Source organism: Quercus suber, unplaced genomic scaffold, assembly GCF_002906115.3.
Source record: "Quercus suber isolate HL8 unplaced genomic scaffold, Cork oak 2.0 scaffold_141, whole genome shotgun sequence".
Classification (NCBI taxonomy): domain Eukaryota; kingdom Viridiplantae; phylum Streptophyta; class Magnoliopsida; order Fagales; family Fagaceae; genus Quercus; species Quercus suber.
Genome location: NW_027069602.1, coordinates 539,746 through 552,424, shown reverse-complemented (window position 1 = coordinate 552,424; position 12,679 = coordinate 539,746). Strand labels below are relative to the sequence as shown.

The 12,679-nt window shown below is 34.2% G+C and overlaps 1 protein-coding gene across 1 annotated transcript; it reads right to left on the bottom strand.

Annotated features, from left to right (window-relative positions):
* Window positions 1-1,209: 1,209 nt before the first annotated feature.
* LOC112027345 (acetyl-coenzyme A synthetase, chloroplastic/glyoxysomal) lies at window positions 1,210-11,707 on the bottom strand. Its single transcript, XM_065776760.1, is given in 23 exon segments — window positions 1,210-1,494; window positions 1,497-1,614; window positions 3,216-3,314; window positions 3,485-3,575; window positions 4,282-4,338; window positions 4,536-4,711; window positions 4,876-4,944; window positions 5,123-5,201; window positions 5,293-5,369; window positions 7,752-7,865; window positions 8,590-8,650; window positions 8,652-8,678; window positions 8,824-8,921; window positions 8,972-9,088; window positions 9,479-9,561; window positions 10,132-10,143; window positions 10,146-10,299; window positions 10,423-10,514; window positions 10,517-10,544; window positions 10,756-10,911; window positions 11,036-11,055; window positions 11,058-11,181; window positions 11,297-11,707. Coding segments are annotated over 23 exon segments (2,313 nt in total). The 5' UTR covers window positions 11,693-11,707; the 3' UTR covers window positions 1,210-1,429.
* Between the last annotated feature and the right edge of the window lie 972 nt (window positions 11,708-12,679).

Below are 12,679 nucleotides of genomic sequence, written 5' to 3'. Positions count from 1 at the left end.
TTTAATGAAAATTTTGTTTGTTTGTTTTTATATTATTTTATTTGTACATTGTTCACAATTGAATATTTACAAAATCCTTCATTTTTTTCTCATCGTGGATTATAATTGAAGGAAAATGGTCATGTGCAGCACACATTACCACTTTTTATAAAACAATTTATTTTAAATAAAATTGAATAAAAATCTAAAAATTGAAAAAGAAATAACCTACTTTGGTTATTTGATTTAGACAAAATTTTCATTGAAATATAATTTCTCTAATCCACTACATAGCAATTCAAAAATTACATATGTATACTTTTAATCACATGACTTATACAATAATCATGTAACGTGTTTAAATGATTTAATAGATCACATGATTGATTGAATAAAAAAAAAAAAATCATGTAACTCATTACATGTTGATGGTAATAATGGATTTGAGAAAATCCTTTTCCTTTTTGTTTTTTGCCCCATCCTCTCTTCAATTCTTTCCCTTGCCGTTATCTTCTTCTTCCCTCGCTTTCTCTCTCTCCGTAACACAACTAGCCACCACAAATTGACTATACCCCAAGACCCATAAACCCTCACTGGCCACCACCAATCAGGCCAAGACCCACCATTCACTTCCATCTATTTCCTTTTTAACTAAACACTTTCCTGGAATGCAAAGCAAAACAAAGGGTCAATTTGATCAATTACAATATCTTATAGGTCTAAAAATTTAAAATTGATAGTACAAGAGATGTGTTTGAAAACGACCCAAATCCCAAGAGTGTTTTTGCAATTTTCCCTAAAATATTTTAAGTCATTTTTTGCACTCAATTAAACCTTAATTCCAGGAATTAGTGTACCAATGTCTATTGTTTTCTAACCTTCCCTTTCTTTTTCTTTCTTTTTTTGTTTTAGCACCAAAGAATGACCAAGTGTAAGTTTGGATAGAGCTGAAAACAAATTTCAGCTGCATTGGGCCTTTTTCTGTGGGTCTGGTGTACTGTTTATAGGACCTACAAGTATGAAATTCAGTAAAAAAAAAAACTTTAAAACTGAGCTTCACACGACACTATTCATATTTAAAAATTATTTTGTTACAGTGTTTTTAGTTTTCAGTTTTCAACAATAAGCGGTATCCAAACAAACCCTAATACTGCTCACTCTAGAAGCTAGGTCCAAGGATATGCTGGGACATATTTCATGTGAAAAAGAAGAGCAAACACAAGTATCCAATCAGATAAAGGAGGACAGATAAATTAACACCCCAAATGTTTGAAAAAAAAAATCCAAATATATGAATGCGTATTATAAAGGGGTCTTCTTTCTATTGCTCAAATAACAAATTATCGTGAGAGCCTCTTATCAAAAAAAAAAAAAAAAAAATCGCGAGAGCCTGTAACATGACTGAATATAGTCCTGATGAGGGTACCTCCCACATTACAAGTGTGGAGCTTCAGCGATCGGCCAGTTCAATAAGCTGATCAACCACATTTGGATCTGCAAGTGTGCTAGTGTCCCAAGCTCATCTAACTGCCTGGAAGCAATTTTTCTCAAAATTCTCCTCATTATCTTTCCACTCCTTGTCTTTGGAAGACCAGGTGCCCAGTGTATTTTGTCAGGTGCTGCAAAGGCTCCTATCTGAAAGGTTGAACAAGCTTGAAACTTAGAAAGCATAATTATGAATTTATATATTTGTTGGACTGGAGTTCTGGTTTTATTTCGTTTTCATGTTCTAATTTTTTAGATACGCTTGATCTTTGTAATTTACGAGCTTGATGAAATGCTATGCATATACACTTCGGTGTACTTGGGTATTTTGATTAATGAACTTTTGTTATTTATCCAAAAAAGAAAAAAAGAAAAAAAAAAGGGAATTTATATATTTGAATGCATCTGTCTCTGGTACATGAAAAATGCCTCTAGTAAGTAACTTAGATGGATGTCATTGATGGAAAATGGGATTGACTTAATTATATGGTTTGTGATCTCAGCCTTGAATCACCCAATTTACATGTAAGAGTGCTGAGATCAGATGGAAAAAAAATCAGTTCCTATTTTTAGTTTTTTCTACCTTTCACGGCTAAATGCTGAATAACTACAGAATTGCATGAAGCCCATAGATAACAAGGAAACAAATTCTTTCAATTATTTATTTATTTATTATAATGTAGGAAGCCTTTCTAAAGAAGATTCATTTGGACTTGCCGCTAGCCAGTTAAGCCTAGGGGCAATTGAACCTATCGCTAGTTTCAATTGCTAAGTAATCTAGGGGCATTCAACTTGACAAGCTAAGCAACAAGGAAACATTTGCTATGATCTAGATTCTAGAAAGTACAAAACCTATATTCAACTGGTTTCCATTCACAGTAGCACAGAAAACTAATGGAGGAAAATCCACAAATCAGATCTCTAAAAGATATCAAGAATACAAACAAGGATGTTGGGAGCTGGGTTTGAAGTTGAGATACTTCTGAATAATTTGCATGCTGTGACAAATGATACCATTAACTGAAACAAGAGCTCTTAAGCCGGTTTCCTGATGGAGAGCAAAATGCAAGACAAAAATCGAAGTACAGAAAAATAGAGAGGCAACCTAGGAGTCAGAACCTATACTTGCTTGGAGTTAGCACCTAGTGTTGGTTGGAGTCAACACCAAACCATTGGAAAATTCCAAAAGAAAAATGTTCATTAATCAATCAAATTATCAAATCTCCACAGGAGCACAATAGTCCGTTTATATAAACTACTAAAACTAAACCTGAATTCTAGTTAACTTAGGAAACACTAATTCTAATTGACAGTAGGAAATAAAATAAAACTACTAAATAACCTAATTGATTACTAAAGACCTAAAATACCAACAAAAACATAATTGACTTCCAAAATTAAAATAAATATTTTTTTTTGCGCTTTTAGCATCCCCTTTCTGGTTTTTTGATGACCACAGATCATGCCATCTGAGGGCAGAATTCCCCTTTAATTATAGTAAAATTTGTGTATTGACCTCACATGTTTGAGATTGATTCACTCAATCCAACGGAAGCCATCCAGCTGCTACATCACAAATAGTTGAATGCTATTCTAAGTAACTGGAAGGTGTAATTAGTTTTATGACTCTCGGCACAGTTTCTGTTCTTTCTTACATGATCTACCGAGTGCACTATATGCAGTATTGAGTAAGATTATATGTTTAACTATTTGTTGTCATATGAAAGAAGTGCACTGGACTAGATACAGACCTGATTCCGGACTGTGAGTATGAGGCTTTTCCGGAGTTCTTCACTGTATTCAACACCCTCCACAAGAGTAACAAATGCATAGATACCCTGTCCTTTAACCTACAGCAACAAATATGGTAGTTTGTAGTTTGGTCAGACATACTTGGTACGGGCAATTTAGTTGTGAAATCATCCATCAGATGCCTCTCCCACACCACCCCCCCCAAAAAAAAGGAAAAAATACCAATCAACCACCACCCACACATGCACATTCAAGCTCAAAGGTATACCTCATGGTCAACACCAACCACGGCAGCTTCTGCACATTGATGATGAGAGACTAGAGCAGATTCAACTTCTGCTGTGCCAATACGATGTCCACTGCAATATTTTCCAAATATCAAAGGCAATGAAGAAAACTTGTATAATTTTCTTCCTAACAACAGAATGCCATAAATTTTGAGAGACAGAGATGCATAGCTTTAATGAAGTGTGTAACAATCAATAAGTTTATGATTCTACACGTCTGTGTGTGTGTTGCTACAGGGAGTTTGGTGGAGCTGAGTTCAGGCTATGGCTGAACCCGCTTGAGGGAGCACCTGCAGCTCCCTTACCGTCTAGGCTCCTCAAGCATTGGTCATCAGTGGGTAGATGCTTCTGTGGCCACGCATAGGTAGGGCCTTCCACGGACTAATTACCTTTTTTAATTTTTTATAAGTAATAAGATTTATTGATATAAGAAAATAGATGCCCTAGCACACAGGAAGTGTACAGGGGTCAACAAATCAAGTCCAAAAATTACATAAATCAAGAAAATTGAGGAAAGAAGAGAATGATTGGTTTCGCAGGGCAGACAACCAATCCACTAAGGTTCTAAAGAAAAATAACTTGAGGCCTGATACGGATCTCTCATTATTTTCAAAACACTTACTATTTCTTTCCCTCCAAAGATACCACATTAAACAATGGGGAACAATTGTCCATATATGACCATTTTGATGACCTATTCTTTTTTATTTTTTCAAGCTAGATATATATCTCTGTGGGGGGATTAAAAGAGGAAAAGATTATGAAATCTGAAAGATACCTAACATTGATAACATCATCAACCCTTCCAGTAAGCCAGTGGTATCCATCCTTGTCCCTGAAACATAGATGTAGATAGCTTAACACAATTAGCCCACTCTTGCATGTCTTATGTCTTGGTTTACACAGTCATTTGTTGGAGACACCATTAAGTATACAAATTGGTGTTCAAGTCCAAGACACTACATCAAGATCCTTAGCACCAAAATATTATCATGCAGACTGATAACATGACAATTGACAGTAATAACTTACCTACTGCAGCCATCACCACTGAAATAATAGCCAGGGAATGGCTTGAAGTACGTCGTTTCATATCTTTCATGGTCACCATAAAGTGTACGGAATGCCCCCGGCCATGAGCCCTTCACACATAGATACCCACTGCATTCACCGTCAATCTCAACACCCTTCTCATCCACTATGACAGGCTGCAATTTCACCCCAATAAGATAACGATGCAGAAGTAATTTAAAAAAATAAATAAATAAATAGAGATCGATGAAAGATTAAATTAATTTTTTTTTTATAAGTAAAAAAGATTAAACTAATATGCTAGATGATTGAATCCATATAAAAGTTCAGTATGAAAGACCTGAATCCCAAAGAAAGGAAAAGTAGCAGAACCAGGCTTCTGAGGCCAAGCACCCGGTAATGGAGTAATCTGCCAGGTAAAAGTTGTGAACCATTGATAATAGTCTCAACAGAAAAGGATGGCAATATCAATTATAAACATGTCAAAGTAAAATCTCAAAGTTCATTCATATATATATTTTGATAGGTAATAAGAGTTTTCAGCTGGCATCACAATAAGAAAGACATAAAGAAAAGAATTAAGATACCATGAAGCCACCAGTTTCAGTCTGCCACCAGGTGTCAGATATAGGGCACCTTGAATCTCCAACTACATTGTAAAACCACCTGAGAGAAACTGGAATGTCTTAAGTTGTCTTGTTATTTAAAAAGAAAAGAATTTTGGATTACTACAATAAACAAGCACTGATAACTAAACCTCCATGCACTTGGATTAATAGGCTCGCCAACACTTCCTAGGACCCGTAACGATTTCCTCGAGTAACGGGTAACATACTGCAAAATTTAAAAAAATTCTCATTAGTACATTCATTATGAAAATTAATCACATCAGAGTATCTGAGTTTCGGAGTCCTCTCTCCCCTCTCTCTTCCGCTTGTTATGTAATAAACACAAAACTCCATAAACCAGCAAAAATCCTGAATGGTGAGCTGGGAACGACATTATAACTTACAGTTTACAAAATTAATTTTAGATTTGAAATTATTACTCCCTCCATCCCAGTTTGAATGTCATGGTTTGAAATGATACAATTTTGAATAGAAAGCTAAATATATAAAGATCTTCTTAAAATATTCTTTACTTTATATTAGAGATGGCACAACTTAATAATAGTCTTTTTTGCTTTTCTAGAGAAAAAAAATAATAATAAGGATAACATGGGAAATTGAAGTAACTTCCACTTTTAAAAAGTGGAAATGCATTTTTAGATGTCCCAAAAGGAAGGCAAAAAATTTAAAATGGAAATAAAAGGAAGTGTAATTTAATTTCTTTAGTCATCACATCCAATAAAATCTTCTAAAAACACATGATATAAAGCCTCACAATCTTCTAAAGAGGTTATCGGGGGAAAAATCCTTATATTGTAATAAATGTTCAAATCCTTTTTTTTTTTTTTTGGTTGAATAGTAAAAAAAATTTATTAATAAGAGATTAAGGGCATATAGCCCAAATACACAATAAGTATACAACAGGTACACCAACAGTTAAGCTCTATAATTACAATGATCAATCAAATCTAATAAGTTCAAAANTGTTATGTAATAAACACAAAACTCCATTAACCAGCAAAAATCCTGAATGGTGAGCTGGGAACGACATTATAACTTACAGTTTACAAAATTAATTTTAGATTTGAAATTATTACTCCCTCCATCCCAGTTTGAATGTCATGGTTTGAAATGATACAATTTTGAATAGAAAGCTAAATATATAAAGATCTTCTTAAAATATTCTTTACTTTATATTAGAGATGGCACAACTTAATAATAGTCTTTTTTGCTTTTCTAGAGAAAAAAAATAATAATAAGGATAACATGGGAAATTGAAGTAACTTCCACTTTTAAAAAGTGGAAATGCATTTTTAGATGTCCAAAAAGGAAGGCAAAAAATTTAAAATGGAAATAAAGGAAGTGTAATTTAATTTCTTTAGTCATCACATCCAATAAAATCTTCTAAAAACACATGATATAAAGCCTCACAATCTTCTAAAGAGGTTATCGGGGGAAAAATCCTTATATTGTAATAAATGTTCAAATCCTTTTTTTTTTTTTTTGGTTGAATAGTAAAAAAAATTTATTAATAAGAGATTAAGGGCATATAGCCCAAATACACAATAAGTATACAACAGGTACACCAACAGTTAAGCTCTATAATTACAATGATCAATCAAATCTAATAAGTTTCAAAATGATAATAATCTTGACAGTATCATCCATTCAACAATCTGAGAAAAAACAATTTTAGATCTAAAATAGGTCTTTCAACCCCTTTAAGCTTCTAGAATTCCTCTCACCAAATGCACCACATCAAACACTAAGGTATCCCAAATATTTTTATCAACAGATATGACTCCTGGATGTGAAAGGAATGTATTTGAAAATTAAAGAATGTATTATCCAACACTAATGTATTCCATATCTTTCTTCCATAAAGTTTTAGGTCTCTGAATGTGAAAAGAATGTATTTGTAGTAAGCTTGACTACTAAACAAGTAGTAATATATTTCTAGGTAAAGGTTTAAGGGGTTTGACTCCGGATGTGCCCATCATTCAGGTGGATGTGCGGCGTGTGACAGTTGGCCAAAGCTTATATATATGTAGTAACAAAAAAAAAAATCTAGTCTTGGGCTAATGCAACCTCAATTCCAGAATTTCTTATAATTATACCATATTTCTTTGACTTCTAAAATTATAGAACTTATTTATTAGAATAATAGTTAGCTAATTAAATTTGTCATTTCCTAACAATATACCTTTGGTATCATGTGGTAATTTATCATGAGTTTCACCCCACTTATTAAGGATATTCTGGGTCCACACATGAGGGGAGTGTTAGAACAACAATTAAAAATGGTTAAATTCACTATCTCCTGATAGTTTAAGCTTTGGGATCAAGGGTAGTTTATCATTAATGAAAGTAAACTAGCAGCATATAAACTTAAAGAAAGTATAACATGAGAATACTCTTTAATCCTGCTTCTCTTTCTGCATCAGAAACTATGAACCTAGATTAACTAAAATGACAAATGACAATGTTGAAGCAATTCCATATAACTGGGAAAAGGCATAACTGAGTTGTATGATACTCTTGATTAACAAATATTTATATAAATCATTTCATCCACAGAGATGCAGCTCAGGTCAGACATATAGCTTACTTGATCACCATCACGCATGAGGGACCGCACCAACGTGGGTGCGGTATAGAATATAGTCACCTTGTATTTGTCAACAATATCCCAACAGCGTCCAGAATCAGGATAATTTGGAGCCTGCAGGTAATACACAGACACTTAGCCATAAATGGGAAACTTAAAATACAGTATGATTGCCTCTCATTGTATTTCATAAGGTATGGCCTCTTAAGCTAAATATTTCAGAAAAATGATATCAAGATGAATCTTTAGAACATTTACATCATTTTTTTTTTTTTAAATTCGATGGTTCCAATTCCCATACAATCTTCTGCCTTTTCTTCTTGAGAATGAGTTACGAGGGCCAAAATAACATCATGAATGCACTCAACGCACAGCCCAGCCAAAAATGTTGGCTTGGACCATCTAATATATTGCTCATGAGGTTCTTGAGCATATTCCACACAACAATACAGCCAATTGGTGTTTCAAATCAAACTGTATTATTCAAACATATATATATTTTTTTTTATATGTGACAATTAAGTTTCATAAAACAGTATGATGTAATTAGCCAAATTATATTCATACATGACATGAAAACCCACATATGTATATATGGTTCTTAAAAAGAGATAAAGAACAGATAATTTTAGTTTAGATGCCAAGTTCTGGAGTCTCCATTTGGTATTCCAAAGCTAGCCCTTCTTAAATTTCTAATCCTGTGGTCAAAACTGAATGTATTGGTTGATCTCTATGCACAATATAATTAACGTTTGAATGTGTAAGTTGTTTTCCAATCTTGAATGTTATTCCATGACCGTGACAACAGAAACTACAATAGGAGTTTCATTTCAAGTACCCCTTCATAGACTACAACTGACGCTCCATTTAGCAGTGGTCCGTAAGTAACATAGCTGTGCCAGTAATCAACCACAGTCAGCTGTACACCTGAAATTGGGAGAAAGACAAATTAAGAAACAACAATGTTAGTAGTATATATTATCAAAAAAAAAAAAAAAACTAATGTTAGTAGTATAAATTTCTTCTATGTGAGGGAATTTGTAATGACATGAAGGATGAATTTCAAGTATACCAGTAGACATCGGACGGTTTGTAGTCAAATGCATACTTGAACGTTGTTGCGGAATACACCATATATCCTCCAGTTGTATGGAGAACACCCTTCAAAAACTTATGTGAGAACAAAACAAATGGAAAGGGAGAACATATATTAATAAGACCATGTTATATAACTACCTTTGCTTTCCGGTGCTCCCACTAGTATAGAGCAGAAAAAGTGGATCCTCTGCATCAACCCATTCCACCTCACAAGTAGTTGGATACTTAGGAACAACATCCTGAAAGAGATTTGCAAATCATCAATGACCAAAAATTAACTATCCTAAATATGTAATCACTATCAATTGATAAAGTATATGCCATAAATATCCAATTCCATCCAGCAATATGTACAAAATTGTACATTAAGCCTCTTGATATAGAGCCAGGCATGGATTAAAATACACAAGGAATTTTTTGATAAGTTAAAATACACAAGGAATTTTTTGATAAGTTAAAATACACAAGGAATTAGACTTCTACATTAAAATAGTACCATTCTCTTCTTTCTAGGCATATCACGAAGGAATTGATACCAGAAGGAAAGGGAATACAACATGCACATTACAAGTACAAGCACCATATCTTTCATGAGAATCCGTTTATAAGAAGAGGTTCCAAAAACTAACCTGCCACCATATATCTCTTCCTTCTTGCCAATTAGTACTTTCCCTCTTCATGGCTGATTGGTTTTCATAGGTTAAGCACACATCTGCAAGGAAAAGGAAACAAATACGTCAATGTGGAGGAAAAAAATATTTTGTCCCAATATTTTGTTGTACAATACTGAACATAGGGTAAACTTTTGGCAAGTCAAGTAGGTTTTAGAACAATCTGAACCCAATGCTGAGATTAACTAAGCTAGTTGGGGCCTGATATAGATCCCAATCCTCAACAGTAGATGTTTTACCTGAGATAAAGTACAATGAACCTTTGGCATATGTTGTCCCATTTGACATGGTACTCAATATTCATGAAATTTCATGGTCACAACTCCAATAGACTGAACATTCTTAATGTATCACTAAATGAAAGAATAATGGAAGAGACCTAGAACAACTAAAAACTCAGGGAAACAAAATGGACTGTCGAAACCCAGAATACCGTCCTAAAGGAGTAGCAGCTCTATTTCAGGTAAGTGCAACGCAAGTTCATTTATGCCATTAAATTGTGTCAATCATGAGAAGAAAATGTTGACTAAAAAGGTGTATGACCCTTTACAGAGACATATTTTCGAAGACTAAACAATTTGTGCTTAAATCATAAGCAGTTATTTCCCCACCTACAGATATCCATTTCGGGCTGATTCAGTTAGGCCAGCGTCAACTATGCCTTTGAGGGGGATAACCTTAGAACCCCTTTTAACAGCATTGCAAGTAATCACAACTTTAGGTTTGCAGTCTACAATTCTTTGGGCAAGAGATTCAGAAGAAAATCCAGCAAATACAACCTGAGGATAACAAAAGCTATCAGAGATTTATTTGTAAACAAATGAAAAAAAATGTGGAATTTGGAACAAAAATAAAAGGAAGAGGAAAAAAGGGTGGGTGGAAATAATGAAGGTATGCCATACCGAGTGAACTGCACCAATGCGAGCACATGCGAGCATTGCAATTGGAAGTTCCATTAGCATTGGCAAATAAATCACAACTGCATCACCTTTTTAACCCCAGCATCCTTTAAGTAGTTTGCAAGCTGTAGAAGGAAAAATAAAAATAAATCAATCACATTCATTTAGCCATTCTGCTAATTGCAGATTGAAAACCAATATCTTCTTTTATAATTCTTGTTGTTTGCTCACACCCACATTTCAATTTCAATTTCAATTTCTTGAGTTTGACTTTATTATACATGAGTGTGTTTGTTTGTGTGCATGGATAGCATGAGAGGGAGCTTAGTAAATGACCTGGCAAACACTGTGAAGAAGCTGAGTGTATGTCAAAGTGCCATCAACACCAAGCTCATTGCCTTCCCAGTAAATGGCAATTTTGTCCCCATTTCCAGCTTCAACATTTCTATCCAAGCAATTGTAGCAAATATTGGTTACACCACCTTTGAACCACTGAGAAATAAAACACAGACCAGAAAAAAGACTCAGAATAAAGAGCCAAATTAACTTTTAAGAAAAAAAAAAAAAAAAACAACTCGAAAGAAAAAGTACAATAAAACAAAACAAACAAAAGTACCTCAATACTAATATTGCCTTCCGGACATCAAGATTCTCAGAAAACACTTGCTGTCCCCATTTCTCTTTCCAGTAAAACTCTGACCACGCAATATCGGACCAAAATCCAGCAGGGTCCTCAATTGATCTCTTATACATCTCCATATACTAACAAATCAATACATACAAACACGTTAGTGACCTCAAACAACTAGTAGTACTGTAGTCACAATTAACAAAACCCATATCAACCCAGAATCACAAGTAGGGGGTTGGTTGGGGCTTTACCTTTGGGGGATGGGACGAGAGCCTGAGAAGAGAATTGGTCATTGGGAAGGACAAGATCATTCTCTTCAGAAGCCAAGGATTCGCCCAAGATGGCAGCGTTCAAATGCGATATCCTGCCAGCACCCGACGGTAGAATCGTCATTGAATCCACATGCCGCAGACGATGATGCGAGGTCTTTATAGGCGAAGAAGAAGCCATTCTCCTCACACCGCTTGATCTGCTGTTGCTATCAGATCTGGACCGCCAATATTTGCCGCAACAATGGCTACTGTACTTATACGAGAACGGTACTGAATTTTGGTGGAACGGGCTGGCTACCGTAGTAGGAGGAAGAGAAAATGCTCTCAAACTCAAAACGTTATTATAACAAAACTGTGCTTGTGGGCCCATATCCTGATTTGACTTAATCAATTTTATATATATATATTTGCACTAAATTAGCAAATTTTTAGTGAGAGGAAAAAAAAAATAGATATCTGTTTAATATACGGTACAAAATTAGAGAAAAGTTTTCTCTTTTTTTGTAAGCAAGAGAAAAATTAGAGATAGTTTTGGGGGTTTGGATTTTGAGGACTTTTTACTTTTGTACTCTTATCATACCATCACAGTCAATATCATTATCCGAATACGGTTGGCATTCGCTGGCGGCTACAATAAATATAGTTCTGGGTTTGATCCGTCATGTAAACCTTTCAGGATCCTAATAAAACGGGGTGAAAAAAAAAAAAAAAAAAATAATAATAATAATAATAATAATAATAATTTATTATTATATCTGACAAAACCAAACAATAACACAATTTGTTTTTCTTCTCACATTGAGCATTCTACTTGGTTTAGATATAAATAAACAAGTGTTCGGGGGCCTTTTTTAGGTTGCTCGGCCATGTGTTATCCGTTGGATTAGTGACCTTGCTAGGCCCCGATTGTGTTTGGGGAGTTGCATCTGGAACTTAACATTGGGCCACGTGGTCCAATGGCTATCGACATATTTTTAAGCCTACAAAACATTAAAGCTAAAGTCTAAGAATCATGATAATGGTTGAATAAACATGTTATATGTGTTTGATATAATGGCTTTGATTAATAGTTGTAATAGTAGTTGAAATAAAGTAATATGTATTTCAAAGTGAAGTAATTATGTACTCAATTATGTAAATTTAAAGATATGGAAGTAAAGTCACTTATCTTTGTATAGTTTGTAACTCCAGCTGTATAGTATCAGTGAGTTGACAGCATTGCAGTAGAATGACTCCAGCGGTAGAGAGACAGTTTGCCATGATAACTTCAAGATTGAAAGGGAAAAATGTTGGGGTTTATGCCTTAAAATCCAATTTATTGGCATGACATAAATAATTAAATTATTTAATTATATGA